The sequence below is a fragment of the Sturnus vulgaris genome, chromosome 2 (assembly GCF_052056855.1).
Source record: "Sturnus vulgaris isolate bStuVul1 chromosome 2, bStuVul1.hap1, whole genome shotgun sequence".
NCBI lineage: Eukaryota > Metazoa > Chordata > Aves > Passeriformes > Sturnidae > Sturnus > Sturnus vulgaris.
This window is the reverse complement of record NC_142244.1, coordinates 47345042-47370898: the sequence shown is the minus strand read 5'-3', so window position 1 is coordinate 47370898 and position 25857 is coordinate 47345042. Positions and strand designations below refer to the sequence as shown.

Genomic DNA, 25857 nt, shown 5'->3' with positions numbered 1-25857 from the left:
TCCCCTCCTCAGCAAAACTCAGCACAATCTTGAGAAATGTTCTTTTCTTCCACAGCTCAGGTAATTCAAAGGGTCCTTTCCAATCCTGTATTTCTCGTTCTGTCTGACAGCTCCCCTCTGATAAGGACAAATTTCTGCTTATTCACTATCTAAAATGCTTTTCAAAACATTTTAGGACAGGAATCAACACAAATCTCAGAAGTGATTGGATGGAGTGATTTGATTTTGGCCCATGATTCACTAAGAACAAATCCTTTTCCATTAATAAGAGCACTTCCCTGTAGAAGAGCAGCATTATTTGTGCTATATGAGTTTGCAGATTATTAGAACAAGAAAAACTTGTGGATTTTCTGATTTTTTTCTGAGAATTTAATCCCAGTAAATCTTAGCATTTCTTCTCAAAGCAGCCTTAGCTACAAATGCTTCACTGCAGTCAAACGACATTAATATTTATAAAATGTCTAACTTGTGCACCTTATAGAGAAATTCAGAAATGGGGAAGGCCTTTCTAATTGACTGACTCTTACTGCAAATTCAAGTTGCAATCCTTGGACAAGAAGAATCTGACATGAAAGTGATGCTGTTTTTGATACTTATGCAAAGGTTTATTAGATAAGCCCAACTTCTATCATAGGTGCAAATCAGAAGCAGTTTGACTGTGCCATAGCTTCGTACTATAATCTCAAATAACATCTCTTCCATTCTGTTAGTGTTCAAGTCTAACTGCAAGCTAACTAAAACATCTTAGCATTGCATCCACATTTAATATATTTAATCCACCAGGTCTTTAGACAAGTGTGAAAAGCATCTTTCCGGTGGCATTTGTGAAAGCTCCTCCAGAAATGAATTGCCTCTGTGTAGTCCCCAAAGATGCTGGTTAAAGCCAAGCATAAAGCCAAGCTCATTTGCATCAGCCCTGTGATTAACATTTCCTTCCTGTTTCAGCCTCAGACAGGAACCATAATTGTGTCTCATTTGACTGAGTTGATAGCCATTGCACTTAACATGTTAAGGGAGGGAAGATCACTTTTACACTGGAATTCTTTGGTTTTGCATGCTCAGCAAAAATTTGACGTGACTGATCCCAAAATCTCATTTCTCTCCGGAATGATATGAGCAAGCAGTACCTAAACTTTCAGTGCCACAATAAAAGCAGAAGAAAGAGTAAACACTGAATTCAGAAGTAGGCACTTTTATTTTTTTCTGACGAGCTTTTATGTGATACAGCTGTAATAGATCTGATTTTACTTTTCCATCTGTTTAACTACACCAAACACGGTAACTCCCTATCTGCCAGTGTATGATTTATGCCCGTGCAAATATGGAGAAAAGCAACAATTCTTAGATTACTGAGAAAGTGCTGCGGGCCAGCAAGCAAAATCTGCTTTTCCTCCAGGGCAGATGGAGTTTTGCAAGTCTCCAGTCAATCCAACAGAGATTATTACGATTTCTCTTTGAACAGGACATGAATATCCCTTTGGAATTAAAATGAGCCACATTCGTGACGCCATGCCCCACGGATCAAAGCACTGTGCCTGCCCCAGGCAGCTTCAGGGCCCTTTCCTGACGGAGCAGCTGCCCCAGGAGCTGCAGTGCCAGTTTGTGCTGAAGCCCAGCCAGGTGGCCCCGTGCCAGCAGCTGAACGGTACGTTGTCCCCTCAGCCCATATCTCTGTGTCCCCACAGCCTGGCCACCTGGCCCTGCTACAGAAGGCGAGTGTGCCAGGCTGGGGCGCAGCAGGACACGCGGAGGAGCGCACAGGTGTTATCTCCCAGCTGCTCGGGGGGGTTGCAGTGTAGCTCTCACTGATTTGAGTGTGCTGTTGTATATGTGTCATCTTTGTAAGTCACATTTTGACAAGCTGCCTGTCAAGTGATTGTTCTAAAATCAGCAAAAGAAAGAATCTCTCCCCTGCAATTTTTGTGAGTCTATTAGCTGAGCTTGTCTCTGCAGCCCTTGCTGTGCTCTGTAACAAGGCAGGGTGGTTTCACGGTTCAAGAGTCAAGGCTTGACTTTGGCACAGAATTCCCATGCAACATCTGGCAGCATCCTTCATCTCACTCAGGTACTTAGGACTACATGCTTACCTCACTGAGACGCACAAGTGACAAAGTCTAGGCAGGTACTTGGGTACCTAGATGAGGTGAGTGAATAGAATTTAATTTCAGTTCTCTTTGAGTAAAATTAAGAAAGTAATATTTTCTCCTGTCTTTGGCCTTGATGCTGTAAAAATACGAGCACCTGCTCTCTGTTTTTGCACTCTGTTGTCAACGACACAATGACTGCACTCTGCTCATGAATTAGACTTAGGGCAAAGATACCTCCCGTGGTGTGTTTTTGTTGTTCTTAACACAGTAGCATGCTCAGCTCAATTTGGAACTCTGCCCTACTTCACCATTAATAACCATATAATAGAAAAGATAACATCCACAATGTTACCTTGGACACTCCCCAATACCTAAGATCTTCCACAATATATGAATATGAATAGAATCCATTTGTAATCTTTTTAGAAATCAAATACAGTGAAGCTATACCAGAGTCCATTACAAATTATTCTGGAAATTGATTACATTTTATATAAATTAATTTCCTTTCCACATGCATTCATCCACCCCCTTTCCAGTGATTTGTATCATATATTACTTCATGGCATATTTCAAGAGTGAGGCAATCTAGCAAAGGGGTGTAATTAGGTTTACAGGCCCTGCTTTGGCAGCTGATCTTGACTGGCAAAAGAAAATAGAAATGCAAATCAGGCCTGTAGAGTTCTAATGCAGATGTGTTATCATCGGTGCTGTGAGAGCTGCAGGAGTGGAGTGAGCCTGGCTTGGGGCAGCAGAAGCCTGGGGCAGCCTGCAGGTCGTGCACAGGGACTGCACTAAACGGCAGAAAGAGGCTTTCAGTCCATTCACCTTTCCTTCTTTCATCAGACAAAACCTGTTAAAGTGATGTTTAGCTGTAACTGCTTGCAAAGCAGATTATCTCACATGCAGCGCTGTTCCTTGTGCTTTTCCTAACTGTTCTGGGTTTGGAAAATGGCAAAAATTACCTGCATGCAAGCCAAGGCTATGATCTGGCTTTTGATCTTCAAATCATCAAGCTAAAATCTGTGTTGGGTACCCACTGGGCACACTGCCACATACAGGGTGAACTTACAGAGTGTAACCCCACACTTCACTGCCACGTGCTGTGCTGTCCTCCCTCCCATCACTTCCCTGCAGAGGGACACACTGCTGGACATGCTGTCCCTTCTGGAGGCAGCAAGGAGCAGCTGCCCAGCTCCACCAGTGTGCACCACAGTTAGACTGCAGTGTAGGTGCTGACAGGCAGGCATGACTGACAGCTGGCCCTCATTGTGTGGACACCAAATGTGGTGGTGTAATTGCATCAACTGTCCTGGCAGGATGGTTTAAAAAGTACAGGAGAATTTTCTATGTGGAAGAAATGGAGTGTTTCTATTCCTCTGCTGTAGCCTTTCAGCATGTAACAGGAATGGTCACCTACCAGTTAAAGACAGCCATTAAATTATGCTCATGAGAACATTGTTAAATAGAGCTGAAGATTCATTTAGAAGTTTCTGATTAGTTTCAAGGAGAGGAAATGCCGTTTCAATGGCTAGGACACTAACTATGAATAGACATTCCCTTCATGTAAAATATGAGCAGAAGAGGTGGCTGCTGTGAGCTCTGACCAAAATTTTCCAACAAACTGGTATTACTTTTTTCTGATTCTGGCTTAGAATAATCCACCAGAGCAAGGCCATAAGGTTTGTGTATGGAAGTACTTGTGCAGAGCAATAATTGGCATTTGTCTTGGCTAAGAGGAGTCTGGCCTTCTCCTAGTACTATAACTTTGCACAGGTTCAAGGAAAGAAAGTGTACATCCATCCCTTCTCATCTCCTCTTCAGTTTAAGATTTCTCAACATATCCCCTTTAAAAAGGGGGTATGAAAAGGATGAATTTTCCTGTTTTTCAGTGAATGTTAGTTTTTAAGTGGCAGGGCATTTCACTGCCACGCATCAGTTGTTGGTTTCTGCCCTGGTATGCTGAAGAACATTGGCTAAGATTTCCTTCCTGTCCCAGGAGAGAGCTGCAGTTCGTTGCAATGACCCCTTGTTCACATTCTCAGTTTGAGACATGGCTGTTAAGAGGGCAACAATCACGAAGAGACTGAGAAGAGTTCCTAATTTTAAGACTTTTTTTTTTTTATTCGCTTTTGCTTGTTCTCCAAAATAGCATCTTAATTTTTGCTCCCACTGAGATCTACAGGTTTTACAGAAAGAAAACATCAGGATGTATTTGCTGTTGTGTCACTAGAACATTGGCAAACCTTAGATTGTGAAGCAAACCTTATTCAGGCGTTCATCTGAAGGAAAAAAATATAATTTTGAAAGTTACAGGTCAGTTATGGTCTCCCAAAACATGATGTGTCAAGTAAAGCCTTAGACACTGCCAGACTTACATTTCTTGAAGCTTTGGACTGCTTAAAATGTATATCCTCATTATTTTTTATGAAAAGCATTTTTCTTCATGCTTTCACATTCATATGTTCACATTTTGAGTTAAACTGTAACTTTTCATCCTGTAAGCATCTAATGAAAAGACTTCCACCCATTCCCAACGGGAGCATGATCTGGAATGGAATGACGTATAATGAAAATCACTCTTTGAGCTAAAAACCCAATTTTAATAAAGTATAGGAGAGAATAAAGTATTGGAGAGAAAAACCTGGTATTGTACCACAATCCTTCATTCTGCAAGCCTTGGTTTCTTGCCTCCACAACAGCAGAAAGTAAAATGTTTGGAAGAACCAGCTAATTAAAATGTGTATGGGGTTGGCAAGCAACTAAATCAATGCTGACTGGCTTTGAAAGCACTTCAGAAAGGAAAAATATATCAGAAAAAGCTTCTCCCAGTTAGCACTTCTGTCATAAACAGTCCTCATTCCTTTTCTCTTTAGCAGTAACCCATGCTGTTAAGACGACTTCACACTGGCTGATGCTGAGAAAGGTCATATAAAAGAAACCCCTTTTTGTGTCCCAATATCAATATTTCCTTCTCTCCACACTCCAAACAAGAGTTGCAGTTAGTACACCTCCATCCATATCTCATGGAATATGTTACAGTGAAGACAAGCAGAGCCCATCAGTGTGCTGGCAGCGTGCTGAAATGCCATCTGGAAGGCATTGATTAAAGGGCAGGCACCATGGTCAGCAAATGCTTGTAGTCAGGACAGTGATGATACTCCTGCATTGCACAGAAGAGAGCAAAGGCACTGCTTTTCCTGAAAATGCCTCACCCCATCAGTTGATTCTCTGGTGTTACTTGTGGGGAGTGTCTACCATATTGTCAGGAGAGCTGGGATGGCCCTGGACAGCATGCTGAGGTGAGGGCAGTGGATTTGCACCTGTGGGTTGAAAATGAGTTACTTAGCAGAGTGCAGCTCTGTGTGAAGTCAGCAGGCTGAGGTTTGCCATCCTGCACATGTGGAGAGTGCTGACACTGCTCCATCAGTGCAGGGCAGATCCTGGTGATCCTCTTCAGGGCATGAGTAACACATTCTATACACACACACACACACACACACGCGCACAGGTATGTACATGGTGGATTAGGCTTAGCTTGATGCAAGGAGTTGGTTGAGTTCATGACATTTTTTCCTTTGAAACCATAGCAACCACCAAAACCCAAATACTGGAACTAGAATTGAAATGCATTTCTCGTAATAAACACCTTTCTCTTTCCCCAGACTTAAGCCAAAAGTCATTTAAAAGGAAAAGATCTATCATAAATTGGGCTTTTTGGCGTGGCCCAGGCACTCACTTGGACAATGCACCCCTCTCCTCAACATCTGCTGCTCCTGGGAAGCTTTTTGGCCTCTTACTAACAACCATCTGTGAGGATGACAACCTGCCCAAACCCCTCTTGGTGAGTCCCAGGCTCCGGGTTGGGTTTTAGAGTGGTGGAATTTTTCTGTGTAGTAAATGAGGATATGTTCGTAAATGGGACATTGAAATTACCCAGCAAAGAAACCAGAATAGGGAAACCCCATTTGTGGTTCTCAGTAAGAACTTTGGTTTTTAACTTACACTGTGGTCAGACCCAGTTAGGAACAGCTTGAGAAATGTATGTGATCAGTCTGCTGCTCTGGGCTGTTTCTCCTTTATAGCCCCTGCTGTATGGCTAGTTTCCTAATCCTCACTTACACAGTGTAAATAAATGCCACATTCACACATGCTCTTTAAACCATTCCCAAGATCTCTGTAAAATCCCCACATCCATATATGTCTCATCTCCTGTCCCATATAGGCAGCCCACGCATGGATAAAAATGCCACCTGCCCATAATTAGGCAATTTCAGAGCTTTTCTTGAAGTCATTCCAGGGCAGGCAAGCACTCCTGAGTCGTCATTTTTGGTCTGACAGCACCACTGCAAAAAATAGGTGGGAACGTGGAGGGTACAGTAGCATCTTTTCATCCTGTCTTGAGGGAGCTCTGATGCTGTGGGTGCTCTCAAAACCAGCCTAGAACCATGAAAAAGGTTGTCCTAGAGCCCATTCCTACACATAATTAAGGCATGGATGTGGTATTTTTGGTCGTTAGAAGGCCCTGTTCTCAGTACAGCAGATGAAGTATTATGGAGTGGGAATGAGCCCTGCAGGACTGGGCCCTTCATCCTAACAGCCTGACTTCTGGCTGGAAGAAATTGCCAGAACCCCACTGAAATCAGTAGGGTCACACCAGTTTACAGGAAGAGATGTTTTGTCTTCTAAGCTGGTGCTTGATGTGCTGCTTTATCACTGCCTGAATAGTGAATCATACCAGGATTTTTCAGGTCTTTTAATAGTGTTTTCTTTTTAAGGAGAAGTGTGTGCTTTCATTATTTAGGTTATTTAAATAAACCCTCCAGAGATGGATTCTGTATGACTGTGATCACCTGATCCCTCCTTCTCTCTGTTTAAGAGATGAGCCAATGCTGCATTTCAGAAATTTCTCCAAAACATAAATATTAGTAAATTTTTATTTGAAAAAACTCCCCAGAGTTACTAAGCATAGAATCACAGCTTGGTAGACTTCATGCTTTGAATTTTAAACACTGTGTTCATGCCACAAAATATAACTTACTTCTGAATTCATGCAGCGTCTCTGAAGAATAGAATACTGGGGAACTGAATGGAATTTACCTGCAAGAGAAAGAAAATATCAGGGATGAATGCTGCTGGCAGCTGGATAACTGCTTCAGGGCTTCGAGTTTGCTTTCACAGCTGAAGGGCTCTCTTTTAGCTATTGCCACACTGATTTGTCTTGCACCATAGCTTCATTCATGTAATTTCATCTGGGTTTGTTAGTTTAATAGGGACTTCCCATTTTTATCTTGTGAATATTTTGTTCAAAATGTATTTTCATGTGTTAACATCCTGTTCTGTGGGACTCAGCCTGTTTTGAAAACACTGACATGGGTCCTGCTGCCATGAAGATGCTCCTCCAAAGCATCTGCACTTACATCAATTCTTGGTCTTGGACTTCTGAGAGAGTGGGAAAGAAACATTGAAGAATAAAAGCAAAAGTAATAGCTTCCATTAGACTTATCTGCACTGCTGTGTGGCATGAAGACCTACCTTAGAGCCCAGACTAGGAAAGTCCCCAAACTCCATTCCTTATCCATTACTGTTCACTAATTCAGTTTAATGATGATGGACCAGTGTGCCAGGACCCCGCTGTGTCCCTTTTCTTGCCATCATTTTTGATATCTTGGTCCTCAGGCCACTGCATGCATACACATAATCCCAGAGACTATCTGCATGTGCTTCCCCTTTCCAAGAGATAAACATGACAAATTCTACATTGCTTGGAGCAGGCCTGCAAGAGTTGACCTGCATGTCTGAGAGATGGCCCGTGAGAGACTGCAGAGAACTAAGCATCTGGAAAATATCCTGAACGTATTAGCTCAGGAGAAGTTTCAGCATTTCCTTTTCTCCTTGTTTTCCTCTATTATTTAACAGAAAAAAATCAGTCCCTTCTGTTATTTTAAAAGCTAGGCAGGAATCTGCTTGTTTTCCCTTCTCTATAATAATCTGCCTACTTATTTAATCCTATGCAGCCTCACTGGCTTCAGGGGAGCCACAAGCTGAGCTTTATCCCCCTTGGAGTGACCTCCCAAGCAGGAGCACCTTGCCTCAGAGTCCTGCTGACAGCCCTGAGCTGCTTGCAGAGTCTGATACCACTCACAAGCAGCAAAGGGGGTAAAAACCTGACTCTGGTTTGCTCTAAAAGTGCAGGTATATAATAACAAACAAAGCACTTTCTAGTTTAGATAAAAATGTCTTTTTTTTCAGATATCAACAGTGAAACAGAATCCTGTCTGTGGTTGGTGATAATATTAGCTATAATGATGAGCAGTGAGGTTCTCATATCTTCCTGCAAAGTAGTGTCCAGCTGAGGCCACTGTCAAATGCAAAGCTTTGAATTAGATAGACCACTCTCCTTTTCCCATACCAGACTGTTTATATGTTTAAATGACTTGGCTGAAACTTGCACAGGTCCTGGAAGGTCATGCAGAAACTTAGTGCTCAGCAGTGGCAGCATCGTATTTCTGAGGGGATGTTTTCCAAAGTGAGAGCCCCAAATCACAGCTTTGCTGTGCAGTTTGGCATGGTTTGGAGACTGAGCCTTGACTTGTTTTTGATTTCTGATATTCTTGAGAACTAAAAGGTTTTCAGCCGTGTCAAAATGGCAAAACTACATTTTAGTAGCATTGGATAGTAAAATATATTTATGAGACGTTGTATTTGCCATTTTAATTTTTTAGGACATGCTTTCCCTCCTTTATCAAGAGGGGCCTTCCACCAAGGGTATTTTCAGACGCTCTGGAAGTGCAAAAACATTCAAAGAGCTAAAGGAGAAGCTTGATTCAGGCACTGAAGTGGACCTGGCCCGTGAATCCATATTTGTGACAGCGTCTTTGTTTAAGGTATGTGAAGAATGTTCCTGTCACCTTTTTGGGTGAGAGCAGCACACATCCTGTGCTCAGCCAGAGAGGGCTTTTCTCCCGGGACAGGCCCAAAGAGGAGCTGGTGGACTGAATTAAAAAGATGGTAGGCTGGCACATTAACCTTGTGAGGATCTCCAAAGGAGGCTACCATGGAATTAGGATGAGGAAGAGGAGTAGCCAGCTTGTTTTGATGACAGCTTTCCTGAGGTCTCTGCTACAGCCTGGTCCTGTTACTCTCTTTATCTCTACATACGGAATACTAAAAGGCATGTTGGCAGACCTGTCTCCTTACACATCAGTACTACCCTACACTACAGATCCCAGTGAGTTTATAGTGTTGCCATAAATATTTGGATTATTTTTTCCATGCATTATCTTTGTTACAGTCTTGTATGTCAAAACCAATGTTCCTTGTGCAAAAGAAGCATCATAGCTTCCCTCACCCTTACTATTTTGGGAAGCTAGTATTTGGCCTTCTTCCTAAACTGCAACAATTTCCATGCCCATGGTTTAGGTGTTAGGAAAGAGGAATAGCAGGACTATCAATGGCTAGTTTAAGTACTCCATTGATTTGGGGAAGGAAGGTATGGATGCCTTGGAGTGCTTATGGTCTGGAGGTATTTGGGCTTGTCAGCTGAGGAGAAGAAACAGGGACTACAGATGAGGTTAAGTGATAAGTAAAGGCAGACGTTATTGCAACATCAAAATAACTAGTCTCACTGCAGACTTTTTACTTCAGCAATATCAGATGAAGCATTGAAATACCTCTATTTTGACAGGAAACAGTAGGGAAAGGCAGGAAAATATTCACTCTAAGCATAATCTAAAGTGCCTCTATCTCAGATAATTTTCTTCTGGTTTTGGTTGTTGTGTGTAACAATATGCTTGCCAGTAAGTGCATGGATACGTCCTCTTGTATCTGTGTATCTTATTCCTTCTCCCTCACATGCCCCAGAACAGCTGCTCATGTGTTTTGTTCTTCTTTTCTCTTGATAAGGATTTTCTTCGCAATATCCCAGGCAGTATTTTATCATCCCAGCTGTGTGATAAGTGGATCTCTGTGCTGGATCAAGGAAATAATGAAGAGAAGATAAAAAGCATCCAAAGGTAGTTATTTATATTCTCTACATTCTTTTCCTATAAATGTATATCCCAGAATGCAGAATTACAAATACTCAGCTTACTCAAATTTTTTTTTTTTTTAACAAGAGCAAGAGCATCTCTTTTACACCCTCCCTGGTTTAATTAGTGGACCATGCTACCCTATTTCTGCATTTCCATGATCTTGACTTGTGTGTATCTATGGAAAGTGGTCACTAATGTGAAGAATTCTGGGTTTTATATGTTTTCAGGTTGATAGAGCATCTCCCCAGAGCTAATGTTGTTCTCTTACGTTACATCTTCGGAGTACTGCATGGGATAGAAATGCGATCTGAAGAGAACCAGATGAATGCCTTTAATCTGGCTGTCTGCATTGCACCTAGTCTGCTCTGGCCTCCTGTTTCCTCCACTCCTGATATAGAAAGCGAATTTATTAAAAAGGTAAGAAACACTTCAGTGTAGCAGAAAACCAAGCCAACCCTCATCCCATTCAACCAGGCTGTTGGTTACAAACATGAGAACACTCAGTACCTCTTCAGATCAGGACTTGTCCTCTTCTCAGGGCTCCAGCAACATTCATCAATCCATTCTCATAATATTCCTGGAAGAAGGGGAGAGAGGTCATAAAGCCCAGTGTATCAGCAAAATGCTTCTCTCATCAAGATCTCTGGTTGTGGTGACCTCGGAACAGGACAGAGTAAAATGGAAAAAATGTTTACAAGGATGGTACCAGGACAGTTTATCAGGCCCAGGAGACTGAGAGAGTAGTTCCTGGCTGCCTTCATGGATGACAGTTTGTTCCTCTTCCTCATCCGTATGGTGAGCTTGTCCTGAGTTGAATAATAGAAGATCATCTCTCTCCCATTGCTTTCTTGCAGATTTCTAGTCTGGTACAGTTCCTCATTGAGAATTGCTGCAGGATTTTTGGAGATGAAATTACCTCCCTCTTTGGAGAAATACTGATGACATGCAAGAGAGAGAACAGCTCAGGTAATGCAGATGATGTTTTGATCCCATTAAGACAGCTAAACTCAGCCAGGCAAAAGATTGATATATCCCATAGAAGAATGCTGTTCCTTCTTCATGTGGTGTTCCCAGATACTGCTGTTCTCTTTCCATTCAATTCCCCAAAGAATTGGTCATAATCACTGGTTCAACCTACTATAGACCTGGACAATATCACAAAATGCTTTCACTGTTGCTCTCCTATACCCATCATCTGAACCACTATGGTTAAAAAGGAGGGAGGAGAAACAAAGAAAATAAAAAAAATCTAGAGAAGGTTTCCTCTCAAATCTAGCCTATGTTTTCCCAAAATATCAGGAGATCAATGATCAACAGTGGTCATAATACAGCTGTCACACCATTAAGTTAGGGTTGAAAATGTCTATTCACTATCAAAAGAGAGAGATCTCCAGAGTTTCAATGGGACATCCAAATTTTGCTGCTAGCACAGAAATATCATGGAACTGGTGACTGGAAGTGTTTGGCAGACTAGTTGACAAGAGCTTTCCAGATTATAATTAATGATTTTTTCTCTCCAGCCCTCTGATTTTGACTGGAGTTTTGTATATCTCTCCTTAAAGTATTTCTGAAGCAGCATCTTTGTAAAATAAATTTTGTCACAGGTGGCCTGTACTCAAAGTGGTAATGGCACTTGTGTCAGCATGTCTGACTGACTGAGTGTGGCTGTTCCAAACTCCTCATGCTCTGACTCCAGTGAGATTGGGTGAAATTTGGCCTGCCCCCTCCCCAGGAGTGAAGCACATGGGATCTGGTGTGCTGGGATGTGCTGGCAGTGGGAGCTCAGACCCACGACAGGTTACAGCAGCTGCAGGAGCTTTCAGGCAGGCACTGAGGCATGGTGACTGCCCGTGCATGAACCCTGTCTGCTGCAAATGTGAGATAAGGCAGCTTAGCCTAACCCAGAGCAAAAGAGATTTAATGTAATTCCAATTACTGCAGATACAGGATAGGGCCCAGGTGTGCACTGCTCAGTGCAAATGAGCTGGCTGTTTAAACTGAGCCTAAAACTTGAGTGTTGCTCTTAAAAATACTGTATTTTCTGGAAGAAGTAGAGGTAAGAAGTATGCCCTGTTCTCTTCATTTGTCTGAAAGAAGGAAAGGAAGGTTAAATGTTGCTTTCAATATCCAATAATGAAAAATTAAATAAATTACTAGTTCAATATATGTATGTATGTAAATTATTGTTTACAACTGGATTAGCTTCTATCCACTTAAAAAAACCAAACCAAAGCAAAACCACAAGAACACCCTAACCCTTATTTGTGCCATTATCCTGTGTTTCTTCACTGAACTTAGTACTTCACTGTAGCTTAGTACTCACTTCAGCTTCTCCAGTTCGAAATTAAGACAGTAATTTGTAATGAAATTATTAGTACTTTTGGTTGAAGAATCTTTAAAGGACAAATGCTCCTGATAGTAAAGGATGCTTGCCAGGAAAAAAAAAAAAAAAAAAAAAAAGAAGCTGCTTGTCAAGAGGGTGGTTCAGTCACTGATGTGTTAACACTTGGTTTGTGCTTGCAGATGTTGCTTCTCTGCATCAGAATGACTCTTCCTATGACAGCCTGGAAAACGAGGCAAATGATGAAGCTGATTCTTCCTCCAGTGACTGGATTAAAACCCGTGACCAGGATAACAGAAGCAGGGAGTCTGTCTTCACTCTGAGCGATGGCGATTCGGAGCAGACAGAGGTGGACGAAATCCAAAGCCAAACCAAACTGAAGCACTTGGCAATTTCCGCTGACGTGCACCTGAAGTTTTCCTTGCAAGAAAACTCAAATAATGAGTCTCCCTACTGCAGTGGTTTCCCCTCAGCAGCTACCTCGGGCACAGCTGCCCGGGCTGTGCGGAGGCAGCGGCGTTCCTCCGAGCCTGCAGTTGGCCTGCAGAGCTCCGGCTCCGGCCGCGCCGATGCCGGGCGCGAGAAGGCGGCGCGCAAAGCCAGCTGTGACGTTGTCCTGGCTCACGGAGATGAGGACTGTCTCTGCCAGCGCCGGTCGTTGCAGGTGGAAAGGCAAAAGCTCGGCCATCAGAGCTTGCTTATTGGGATTAACATTGGTAAAAGTGACGACACAAACCAAAACACTGAAAGGAAAGACCTGTCCCATTGTCTCCTGCCTCCAACGCCAGAGGGATTAAATATTTGCTCAGGATTTAGCTCTTTTAGCCGGTCTTCTTCTGGGACATCTCCATCTGTGTCGTCCATTTGCTCCCTGGACAGTGCTTTCTCAGTATTTTCAGACCAGGCTCTGTTTAGTTTAAGTGAAAGCTCCTGCCCTTTCGACAGCACTTACCAGTCGCTAAAGAAACACGAAGACGCTGCTGCTGCTGTGACTGATGACTGTTCTCTTCCACCCACCACGGAGCCACCATCTCCACAACCTACTGACACTGGGGCTGAGGGGGGCTTGGTGGGGCCCAGCAGCAGGTCAGCACCCCTGAAACCTGCTGATGGAGTTGATGGCTGTTTGATTAAGCCTGACCTTCAGCCATTGCCTCTGAAAGTCACCGGGAGAGACAGACTTCATGATCAAAGAGGAGGTCTAGAAAAGCATTACAGCAGTCCAAAGTTTGAAGAGACTGACCAAAGCTTTTTGCAGAGGAATCTTAATGCTTAAAATAAACACCATAAAGAAAATGCCTCTGGTGTTGATGTGTGTTCATTTTAAGTTTAACATCCAGATTGTTCAAATTTAATTGAGCAGTCCCCGGACTCACAGGTTTTCTTTTTTTAGGAAACTGAATAATGTTCCAATAGAAAGCTTTGCAAGAACATTGTAGGAATAATAAAAATTGCTGAAAAGCAAGCAAACAGAAATCTCCTGAAAATCTGGAAGGGACCCAGGAGGTAACTAAGGCCAGTGTCCTGTTCCCTGACCCTGCCAGGGCAGCGGGCTGCCTGCTGGGCCTCTCTCCTTGTCCACTTGAGTGTTGAGCCTTGCAGATGTGAGTCCCAGTCCTTTGTGCTTTTGATGTAGCGTGCAAAGTCAGCATAGCTTCCATAACTGTGGTATTATACTACTGTTCTGAAACTGATAAATATTACCTTCATTGTCCTCCAAGGAGTAAGTGTGTTGTTTTCTGTATGTTTATACAGTATGTTCAATAGGTGTAGTTATTTCTTTCACACTGCAAATGAAAGAGAAATGTAAGCCCAAAAATATGTAAAGGGAAACGCTGAATCTTGTAACTAACACCTTGCAACTCTGTGTTTCATTTATTGTGCTTTGTTGGCTGTTCTGTTCATGTTTAAGTTGTGAATAGTTTCTTAACATTGCTGTAAATGGCATTATGTATTATTGCAAGCAGAACACATGTAATTTTATTATGCAACATCTAAAACAGAAAACCACAGAATGGATTGGGTTGGAAAGGACCTTAAAGATCATCCAGTTCCAACCCCCTGCAATAGAGACAGGGACACCTTCCACTAGACCAGGTTGCTCAGAGCCCAATCTAACCCAGCCTTGAATACTTCCAGGGATGGGGCATCCATAACTTCTTGGGGCAACTTGTTTTAGTGCTTTACCACTCTCTGAGTAGAATTTCTTCCTATTCTAATCCTGCCTTCTGTTAGTTTAAAACCTTGCCCCTTGTCCTGCCACTATCTGCCCATATAAAAAGTCATCTCCCTTCTTTTTATAAGCACCCTAAAGGTACTGGAAGGCCTGACTGAGGTCTTCCTGAAGCCTTTTCTCCAGGCTTAGCAAGCCCAACTCTCTCAGCATTCCCTCACAGAAGAGGTTTCTCATTCCTCTAATGTTCCTTATGGTCCTCCTCTGTACTCAACTCCAGCAGGTCCCTGTGCTCCCTGTGCTGGGCCCCCAGAGCTGATGCAGCACTGCAGGTGGGGTCTCAGCAGAGCAGAGCAGAGGGGCAGAATCCCCTCCCTGGCCCTGCTGCCCACGCTGCTTTGGATGCAGCCCAGGACACCTTTGGCTTTCTGGGCTGGGAGTGCACACTGACAACTCATGGCCAGCCTCTCACCCACCAGCACCACCAAGTCCTTGTCAGCAGGGCTGCTCTCAAAGAGTTCTTCCAGTCTGTACCTGCATCTGGGCTTATCCTGACCCAGGGCAAGGTGCAGCACTTGGACATGTTGAACCTTCTGAGGTTCTCATGGGCCCACTCCTCAAGTTTGTCCAGGTCCCTTGAGTGGCATCCTGTCCTTCTGTTGTGTCAACTGCACCTCTCAGCATCCTGTCACCTACCAGCCTGCCGAGAGTGCACTCAGTCTCACTGTCTGTGTCATACTTCATATAATATATTAGAGTAATGCATTATCTAAATGCTTTGAGTTTGTATAATATATCCTGTTAAATTTTGCTATTATATATGTTCTGGGAAAAAAATGTGTATTTTTGTACTTGCAAAAAACTGCTGCTAATTTTACAAGTTCTGTTTTGTTGTTATGGCACTGGTATTGATGTGTATGCATTCAATGCTATATATTAAATATTATTTGTTATGTCATAAATTCAGTTTATATTCTGTGGAATTCTTTTATGTGTTAGTTCTACAAGCTATTGCTGAAGCAGAAGTCCCAATGATATCACTGAAAACCCTGTGTGGGAAAGGACTGAAGCGTTTCTCCTGCAGTTTGGGTGGCATCATTCCCACTGCATACCATCAAGCTGTTGACTTTTGTAAATTCTAGTAATGGTCAAGCAATAATTCATACCCTTTTTCTCTTCATCTAGTGGTAAGAGGATGTTTTCAGTTTATGGGATTCAGTCAACAACATGGAGAAGAGAGATCTTGTGGGATAATACATATAAGGATTGGGAGCAAGGAAAGGAGAGGAGTAAACCAATGAATGAGAGCAGGATTTATTCTTCAATATTAACAGGCTCTTCTTTTTCATATTCAGCTGTTTTAATGAAAACAGTAGTATGCAGAATCTGATCTGTAACAGTCACCCTCCAAAGGTAAAATAGTTTGTATGCATTTTGAGACCTGTCATCTAGCAGCCCTACATATACACCTCCTTCAAAACAAACAAACAAAAAAGACTGATTGATGTGATGCTATTTTGAAATAAAGCAGCTACTCTGCATTTCCATTTCTTTTCAAAACAGTAAAAAGCATATTGCCATGCTGCCAAGATTACATCGAGTTGCAAATACTGATTCATTGCATCAATAATAAAGCTTTAGAAAATCTCTAGTCTCTGCAATATAAATTTTCTGTCCTGCAAATAGTATCTTCCTACAAGTCATTTATCTGTGCTGTCTGAAGAAAGAGTACATCAAAGTGTGCTTGGATGTGAAGTGTTACCTGCCTGCTTTTGAGCTGTAGCTAATGCGAGAGTGCTTTCAGCCTTAAATGTATGGCAGACAAGCTGGATGTAGACCCAGCACAATTTGAAATGCACTTTTGTCTTACAAGACATACACCCTGCTGCTGCACGAGGCATGTTCTGTGACAATCACAAAAAAGAGCACTAATGGGGAAAATCACTGTCTGCAACACCTCTGGGCTGCGAGCACACAGTGAAGGAATTAAATGCTGCTAACATCCAAAATGGATTGTACTGATCCTTTTTAGAGTGTCAGATGCAATCTGAGCACCTCAGTAAGCATCTTCCTGGCTCTGCTGTGGGTCTTCTCCGCGGGCTCCAGGTGGATCTCTGCATCCCCATGGATCTCCATGGGCTGCAGGGGCACAGCTGCCTCCCCACGGGCTGCACCAGGGGCTACAGGGGAACCTCAGCTCTGGCACTTGGACCTTCTGCCCCTCCTCTGCACCAAGCTGGCTGTCTGCAGAACTGTCCCCTTCCATATTCTCACTCCTCTCTCCAGCTGCCATTGTGTATTTTTTCATCTTTCTTAACTCCGTTATCCCAGCTGCTGGGCTCAGCCATGACCAGCAGTGGGACCGTCTTGGAGCGGGCTGGCATTGGCTCTGTTGGACACGGGGAAGCTTCTGACAGCATTTCACACACACACACCCCACACCCACATACCCACCCACAGCCACACACAGGCTTCTGTAGCCCCCCACTACCAAAACCCTGCTGTGTAAATCCAACACATTCTGTGAGAAGGTGGTGGGGTAGGGATGGGCCCAAGTGCTGAGCCCCTTCTTCTGCCCTGGCTGCAGCTGAGTGTCCCACACACATCCTGCTCACTGGGTGTCACCTGTCTCCATAAACTAAAGGGTGGCTGCTTTGGAGGAGATGCTGAAGTTTTTGTGACAGATGGTAGGTGAGACGTTTCCCAAATGCTTTCTTCTTTCATGAAGTACCAAAACCTCACAGAAAAACCATAAAATAAGATGACTGAGCTAGGGAAGAAACAGTGGCTGTGATTTCTCATCTACTGCTGTCAAAGACAGAAAATGAAGCAAACTGACAAATTATCTCACTACTTGGATTTTCTGTCCCACAGAGGTTCATGTTCTCATTGTTAATGAGCATCCTTCCTCTGTTTCCCAAGTCATCATTCCTTTCAGGTAATTTCAGAGATTACTATAATGTAAATTTAGACCAATTTGTTCTCAGCCTGCTTTGAAGGTTTTTTTTTTGTTTGTTTTTTTTTTTTGCTTGGTGGTTTTTATTTTGGGTTTTTTTTTCTTTGTGGGCTCTTCCATTCTTCTTTATCAATCTCATAAATGTTATTGCTTCATCCCTGCAAGTTTCATCTCTCCAGCACAGCCCAACTCAAGCAGGAAGACATGTACCATCTAATCCTTGTCTAAACGAGTTTGTAGAGTTCAAGCAAAATAGATTATAGATCCAGGAAATGAAGCATGACCTTTAAACTGAAGGTGCCCATATCACTGGATTTCTGTCAATAGCTGCTGTTTCACACCCTTTTTTGTTCTGGGGACATGTGTGATCCCAGGACCTGGTGGTTGACATCTCATTTCCAGCTCTGCTCGTGATCTACTCTATGATATCTGGCAAATTTGTTTGCCTCCTCTGCTGCCTGTTTTGCACCACGTCCCTTAGTTCTCTAAGTATCCTGGTGTGCTGGGTCAGGGGGGTGGTGGGTGTTTCCTCCCATCCTAAACATAACTGCAGACGTGGGGGCTGGGAGGGGGCTGGTGCTTTTGGGGACCACATGCACAAGTGCAATCACACATGTCTGCACAGTGAGGCTGCCATAACCCACGCAAACAGATTTGTTTCATGTCTTGCAGATCAGCCTGTGCATCTACAAAACATCCCAAACAATCTCATTGAGTTGGGTCTGTCAACTTCCTCTCATTTTTATCCATAAAAACACTGGGGAATGGGGTAATTCAGGCTGGAAGGGGCCTCAGGAGCTCTCTGATTCAACCTCTTGCCAGGGGCTTGCACACCCATGTAGAATCATAGAATCATATAATTTTTGGGAAGATTGGAAAAGACCTTTAAGATCATCGTGTCCACTGCTAAACCATATCCCTAAGCACCACATTTACACATCTTCTGTGTACTTCCCTGGATGGTGACTCCAGCCCTTCCTTGGTCAGCCTGATTCAGTGATTGACAACCCTTTATGTTTTCCTCATATCTAGTCTAAAACTCTCCTGGTGCAACTCGATGCCATTTTCTCTTGTCCTATTTTTATTTGAGGGAAGAGACTGACCCCACCAGGCTACCCCCTCCTTTCAGGCAGCTCTAGAGTGATGAGGTCTCCCCTGAGCCTCCTTTTCTCCAGACCAAACACCCCCAGCTCCCTCAGCTGCTCCTCACAGCACTTGTGCTCCAGACCCTTCCCCAGCTCCGTTCCCTTCTCTGGACACGCTCCAGCCCCTCCATGTCTTTCTTGCAGGGAGGGGCCCAGAACTGAACACAGGATTGGAGCTGTGGCCTCAGCAGTGCCCAGTACAGGGGGACGGTCACTGCCCTGCTCCTGCTGGCCACACCATTGCTGAGCCAGGCCAGGATGCCATTGGCCTTCTTGGCCACCTGGGCACACCCTGCATCATGCTCAGCTGCTCTTTGCCAGCACCCCCAGGTCCTTTTCTGCCAGGCAGCTTCTCAGCCACTGCCCCCAACCTGCAGCACTGCCTGGGGTTGTTGTGACCCCAGTGCAGGACCCAGCACTTGGCCTTGTGGAACCTCATGCTATTGGTCTTGACCCATCAATCCAACCTGTCCAGATCCCTCTGCAGTGCCTTCCTGTCCTCCAGCAAATCAACACTCCCACCCAGCTTGGTGTCATCTGTGAACTGACTGAGGGGGCTCTCAACTCCTTCACCTACATCATTGATAAAGATACCAAACAGAACTAGCTGCAAAACTGATCCCTGGGGAACATCACTTGTGACTGGCCACCTGTTGGATTTACCTCTATTCCCCTCCACTCACTCTGTGTGCCCACACATCCAGCCAGCAAAGAGTTTTCACTCAGCAAAGCGTTCACCTGTCCAAGCCATGAGCTGGATTTTTGCTCCAGGAGAATGTTTCAGGAGACAGCGTTGAAGGCTTGTGACAAAGACATGTAGCTCATGTCTGGATGATGTTCATCACAGCTGGAGAAATTTAGTTAAAATAACTAAACTCAGACAATTGAATAAACCTCATGTTTTGGAATAATGATTACAGAATCAAGTATCACTGAATAATGCTGTGTGGAAGGGACCCACAAGAATCAACGAGTCCAGCTCTTGGCCCTGCACAGCACCATCCCCAAGAGTCACACCATGTGCCCAAGAGTATTGATAATGATGTCCTAAATAACACAGGAAAGGTCTAAGAAAAAGCTGTAGTCTTATATCCAAATTTCAGGTTAAAATAAACTTCTCTATTAGGAGCAGAGACTATGATACTTTTTCTCTCAGTATTTAGCATCTCTCCATATCCTGTGTTTGAAATACTTGAACATGCCTAAGGTCACAGCCTCAGCTCAGACACCACTGCACCTCCTCAAGCACTCACACCTGGAGGGAGACTCAAGGCACCAGACACACTGGGGGCTTTTCCCTCTCTAGCATTGGATGCAGGAAGAAGCTGAGCAAGGGCTGCATCGAGCCTCATCCTTGGCATTTGTGCAAGGCCACTTCCCCGTGGAAGAGCTCCTTGCTCCTGCCAAGTGTAAGAGGCACTGGAGCATGATGTCTGCCAGCTGAGCAGAGCCCCACATCAACATCGGGGGAAGGCAGCCAGCTCTCCCTTTCACTGCTTGCATGGTTTCACTTGCTCCCAGGATTAGTCACTGACATCTCTGCATCGAGGCCACTGTCAAGATAAACTAATTGACCCACTGGTGTCCAAAGGGGAAGATTCTTTGGTTAAAGGTGTTGAATATTTCTGTTAGGGCATGGTTGCCACACAAGGCCAAAAGGTTTTGGACATAATTTGTGTTTTATAAATATGTACAATGCAGTCTGTAATGATTTTTCCTTGATAGTGGGTTTGCTCCAGGCCCTATTTTGTCAGTTTTGTAGTGGCTTCACTGCAAATGTCAGCAGGTCCTCCAGGACAAGTACTCGGTAGCTGCTGCCAGTTTCATTAAGTAAAATATTTCAGAATTTAGCCGTTCTGTGACCCTGCATGGGAGAGGTGTTTTCAGCACAGAAATTATTTCTCTGCACTTGATTCTCGTGTCACAAACTATTTCTGTCAATGTGCTACAAATCTGCTGTCAGGCTCAGCAATAATTCTGATATGTCCATTGAAGGCAAGGCTCCCCTGCTCCTCCTCCTCCTCATCCTCTTGGCTTTTAAGAGTTTCCACAGGGTTCCCTGCTGGCCCAGAGGCTGGGACAGGTGGGGGTCTGGGTGGTGTGCCAGCCAGGGAGGGAAGGGACAGGAATGTGCTGGCAGTGTGCCCAGCTGAGGCTCCACCATCCCAGCTGAGAGTTTAGACAAAGAGCCCTGGCAGTAAGGGCTGCTGAAGACAGAGTGCCCTGCCCCTAAAGAGAGCAGAGAGTGACCCACTGGTGACTGAAGGCTGGACTCCAGGGGATCCCTTTGACAGGGATCAAAGGGCAATGCTGGTTGAAAGATCCAAGTGACTACACCAAGGGAGCCCCATCCCATTCCCTTGGACTGTCAGAGGAGAGTGCTCAGCTCAGGGCAGCAGTGTGGCCCTGCAGGAACATGAGGTTCATGGGGGACTGTGAGGAAAGGTGTTTGGGGATGCTGGATGGAAAACCTCTTAGGAGGTGATCCAGGTGGGCTATAGCACTGTGCCAAGCTCATTATGGGATGTCTAGAGTAATGATCAAAGGCAGGGACTGGGAGGGATTGAGATGGACAGGGGAGGAACCAGCATGAGAAAACAGAGGGAAGAGGGGATTAAAGGGGCTGGTGTGGGTGACAGAACATAACCCTCTGTCTGAGCCCTGCACCTCATCACCTGTCCTATTCTTACTCAATATTCAGAAGTAAAGATGTAACTAATTATATATTATTAATAATAATTACTGTTTCATTCTCTCAGTTGACTTTCTGTGTGAGTACACCCTCTACTCTGAGTCCATGTGAGAGAGCAGCACCAACCTGCAAGCCGGACAAATGGGCAGCTGCAGCTGAGCCAAGTGCCAGCAGCTGGAATGAGACCACGAACCTCAGAGACTGGAGAGTGCCAGTGCCAGCACCTGGGGGAGCTGGGGCCAGCTCTGGGGCACACTGAGTAGCCAATGCCAGCTACTGGAGAGAGCCATTTTCCACGTGTGTGTGCCCATTTGCCTGGTGGAAGTCAACCCTGATGAGCTGGAAGGAGCAGTACCTGCCTCGTGTGCTGTTCTCTGTGTGCAAGGGGCTGCCTCACAACAGAGAGAGCAGTTCTGAACAAGAAGGGGGGTTTTAAATGTCAGGTGCCCCATGGACAGCTTGCACAGATGTAGTGTAAAATGCTCTGGCAGGACTTAGTGCAGGAGAGGGAAGGGGTAAGTCACCATTTGCTGCAGGGAGCAGCTCATGTGCAGCCCAACCCCCAGGAGGCAACAGCAGCTTTGTTAATGCTAGGACTTAAATGTTTTCCCTAAATAAATGGCTTTTACCTGAAACACCACTGGAAGCACCATTGGAAGTTCCCTTAGCAGAGCTGAGGGCCTGGCTGTGTGGGGGTGGCAGGAAGGAGGCAGGGCAGAGCTCAATTGTTTTATTGGCACAACTGCTCAGGAAAGGGACACCTGACACCAAGTCCCCAGGTGTCCATGACTTGAGGAACCTGAGGTGGCCAGGCAGAAGGAAGTTCATGGATAAAGTCATCTTTCCAAGCAGGACTTGCTCTCCACAGATGATTGTCATTGAAAGATGCTCTTCATTGCTCAGGCCCATCTCAATACTTCCATGGCATTGCTATCCCTCTGCTGAATATCCAAATACTTGCAGAAATGTGCAGCATCTAAATGATGTCATGCTTTTCATCCAGAGATAGATGAGGAGTCTGGAAGGTCACCTTCAGCAGAGTTTCTGGGCTTGGGCTTAGCTTCTATATGTAAATAGTCCCAGAGAAGTCCAATAAGATTGCTTATGCATTTAAATTCCTTACTGGGCTGGAGCCATGCCTATTTTCTAAATAAATTAGAAACCATACCAGATGTTCCTGCTTTACTGAAAAAAATTATTCCTACAAAGCCTCCATCTACAATTTTAATTTATATTACAGAGGTCTATCTATTATTTGATAGAGACTTCCAAAATGTTATTTTATTTTGTAAGAAATAATAAAAAGTATTCAATACTTATGCATCCTGTCTAGATAGAAAAATTAAAAAAAGAAGAAGAAGGAAGGATTTGTCCAATAAAATGTTTGGCAAAGCTAAAGTCGGAATTTTTTCAATTTTTTTTTAACTTGGAATATGAATTTACAGTTGACTTGTCTGAAGTGTGTAAATTCAACAACATGATAATAGGTTCACTATGCAGAAACTGGAGGTCTGACTTTGCCAAGAATTTTTACTGGGTAAATTCTTCGCTTTTCTCACATTCAAAAAGGCCATAAAAGCCATAATTCTGAAAACAGGTCTCAGTGAACAAAATCTCAGCCCTGCCTCGGGGTGAAGAGACCCACATGATGTGGGTGCTGAGCAGGTCTCACTGTAAAATGGGCTGTTAGTCCAGACTCATCAGTCCAAGATATTTACGGCCTTAATACAGTCCCCATACTTCCCTGTGTTAGGAATGCTTAGACTCACATATCATAAAAATATGAGTGTTCTCAAATCTGATTTTCTTCTGTGGCTGATGCAGAAGCAGGGCCTGAAGCCTATTTATTTTATAAGAAATTTATTTTATTTGGGTTTAATGCAATGAATGGGATGAGGTGGGATTGGCAGCCAAACTTCCAAAAGCAGGGTACAACACCACTCTGCTCTTCAGGTGTGTGTCACCAGCTGGCAGTGAAATACCTTCTGAGGAGGGACAGGGAAAGGACAGTCCTCCAGAGCAGGACAGGGACAGAGGTGGCCAGGAATACTGGGAATCTGGATTCAGGTCCAGAACAAAGATTGATCTGCTTCTCTGTCCTTGAAGCATCCCAGGACACCTTTTGCTGCTTGTTTCCAAGAGAAGTGGTTCAGAAACATCTTCTGAATTGTTTTCTGGAAGAAGAGAAAAAAAACAACAAAAATCCAACAAAACAAAAACAAAAACAAAAACAAAAACAACAAAAACAACAACAACACCAAAACCAAAAACAAAAACAAAAACAAAAACAAAAACAAAACAAAAACAAAAACAAAAACAAAACAAAACAAAAAAACAAAAATCAAAAACATCACCAAAAAAAAAAAAAAAAGCAAGAAAAACAAAACAAAACAAAAGGTGTATTGGGCTTGCATGGCCAGGCCTGCTTCCTGACTGGACTTTAGGCATACAGTCCATGCAGGACATCAGAGGGAGCTATCCACTCTACCCCAGACTGGAAAACTGGTAACAATGGACAAGGAGAAGGTTGAGGTACTCAATAACTTTTTTGCCTCATTCTTCACTGGCAGCCTCTCTTCCCACACCTCCCACATGAGTGGACTGCAAGATGGGGGCTGGGGCAGCAAAGAGATTCCCACTGTGAGAGAAGATCAGGTTCATGACCACCTGAGGAACCTGAATGTACATAAATCTGTGGAACCTTATGAGGTGCATCCTCGAGGAAATTGGCTGATGCAGTTGCTAAGCCACTCTCCATGATATTCAAAAAGTCAGTCAGGTGAAGTCCCAGGTAACTGGAAAAAGGAAAATATTGTACCCATCTTTAAAAACAGTAGAAAGGAGGACTGGGAATTGTCAGCCTGTGAGAGAGACTAGATCCCATCCTTGAAGAGAAAATCTGTCTCAACACGTGGATCATTTAGCTCCTAGGAGACACAGTCCATCACACCTGCAGTCATCAGTTAACAGCAGTGTAAACAACCAGATCCTGATGCTTCCTGTATGTCCAGTGACAAAGTGGCTCTAATAACACACTTGTCACCTCCACTGGAAGAACTCACCATCATTCTGTTGTTGCAAGCCCACTGCTCCTTTGTTTCTGCCAATCTCTTGTCCTTTGATCTCCTGTCCAGGTGACACTGGAACAACTGAACTCCCCAACATGGAATGTGTCAGACCCAGCAGGTCAGGGCTCAGTTCCAGCAGGTGAGTCCTTGGGGAGGAGGACAGCTATTTTACCATGAATTTCCATACATTTGGAAGTCAAAATGAAATCATACTACATGGATCAACTGAAAAGGGAATTCAGGAATGGAGCATATTTGGGAAGCCCATTCCTGGCATGGAGAATCCTTGCTCTTGTCATCCCTTGAGCATCACATCCCCACTGAGCCCAGCCCAGGTATTTGAGTGCTTTCCTTGCTCAGTGCTTGGAGGGCCATTGGGTGACCACCCAACAAACCCAAAATAACCCATCAGGTTTGAGGCAGGAGGCTGGACTACTTTAATTTATTTTCCTCTCAGTAAATGTGATTACAAAATGTCAGCCCAACAATTATGGATTCAGTCTGTTCCCTTGCTGATTTCAGGTTTTTTTAGGTGGGTGCTATTGGTTACAAGGAACTGACAAAAACATGCGCCTATGATGTTTTGGGGTTTTTTTGGCAGCTTAGCTATTTCCAAAGAGAAAATTTGAAAAACCTAAACAGTTCCTACAACGGTGAGCTCTATTTAAAAAAGAAATAGACAAAACAACAAAAAACAGCAAGCAGATGTTTTTAGGTTGAGAGCATGGAAATCATAATTTTCATCCATATATATATATTTACCATGATACTTAACCTAGAGGTTTAGTGGCACTTTGCCCAGGGTTTCAGCTGTTGACTGGGAAATATCCATGTCCAGCCCAGCTCCTAACATTCACCACAGAGAGCTGTCCTGGAGGGGCTCCCCAGTGGCCACCAGATCGGGGTGGTTCATTGCTCAAGAGCACATACATGCATTAAATACATACAGACATACATTAAATACTTAATTAACCAATCACCTTGCACAGCATGCAAGCATGTTTCCACGCAGGGGAATGCTTCAAAAAGCTTTTTGGGTCCACATCAGATTTTGGCATCTTGGGCTTGCTGGTAGCAGCGAGTTCAAGGCTGAGCTCTGCCCGCATGAGAAAGGTCTTTCGGGGCTTTGTTTCAACCCTGCCACTGCAACAAAATGCTGGTGAAGGGTTGGCTAAAACCACAACCCAAGTTTCAAACCTGCCCCCTTCCCAGCCTAGGGCATCCAAAAGGCCCTGGGATCCAGAAGTGATCCTGTGTGCTGCGGGACCTCGAGCAGTCAGGTCACACACAGCCTGCTGCTTTCCTGGAGCAATTGGAGTTCACACTCTCTTTGGGCAATCAGAGCCTTTTACTGGTTGAGGG

At 44.0% G+C, this 25857-nt stretch overlaps 1 protein-coding gene and 1 long non-coding RNA gene across 2 annotated transcripts in view; one reads left to right on the top strand and one right to left on the bottom strand.

The window, feature by feature from the left end:
* Positions 1 to 15596, top strand: part of ARHGAP20 (Rho GTPase activating protein 20) — a 57948-nt gene extending 42352 nt beyond the window's left edge. The window contains 8 exon segments of the mRNA XM_014877651.2: positions 1463 to 1645; positions 5753 to 5931; positions 8813 to 8974; positions 9993 to 10102; positions 10348 to 10537; positions 10975 to 11086; positions 12644 to 13648; positions 13651 to 15596. Coding sequence (XP_014733137.2) covers positions 1463 to 1645; positions 5753 to 5931; positions 8813 to 8974; positions 9993 to 10102; positions 10348 to 10537; positions 10975 to 11086; positions 12644 to 13648; positions 13651 to 13694 — 1985 coding nt within the window. The 3' untranslated portion in view covers positions 13695 to 15596.
* On the bottom strand, positions 4134 to 10824 carry LOC148224765 (uncharacterized). The gene is made up of 3 exons (XR_015801374.1): positions 10628 to 10824; positions 7129 to 7187; positions 4134 to 5410 (listed from the first exon to the last, which is right to left on the bottom strand). It is a non-coding gene; the product is annotated as an uncharacterized LOC148224765 (long non-coding RNA).
* Positions 15597 to 25857: the final 10261 nt, after the last annotated feature.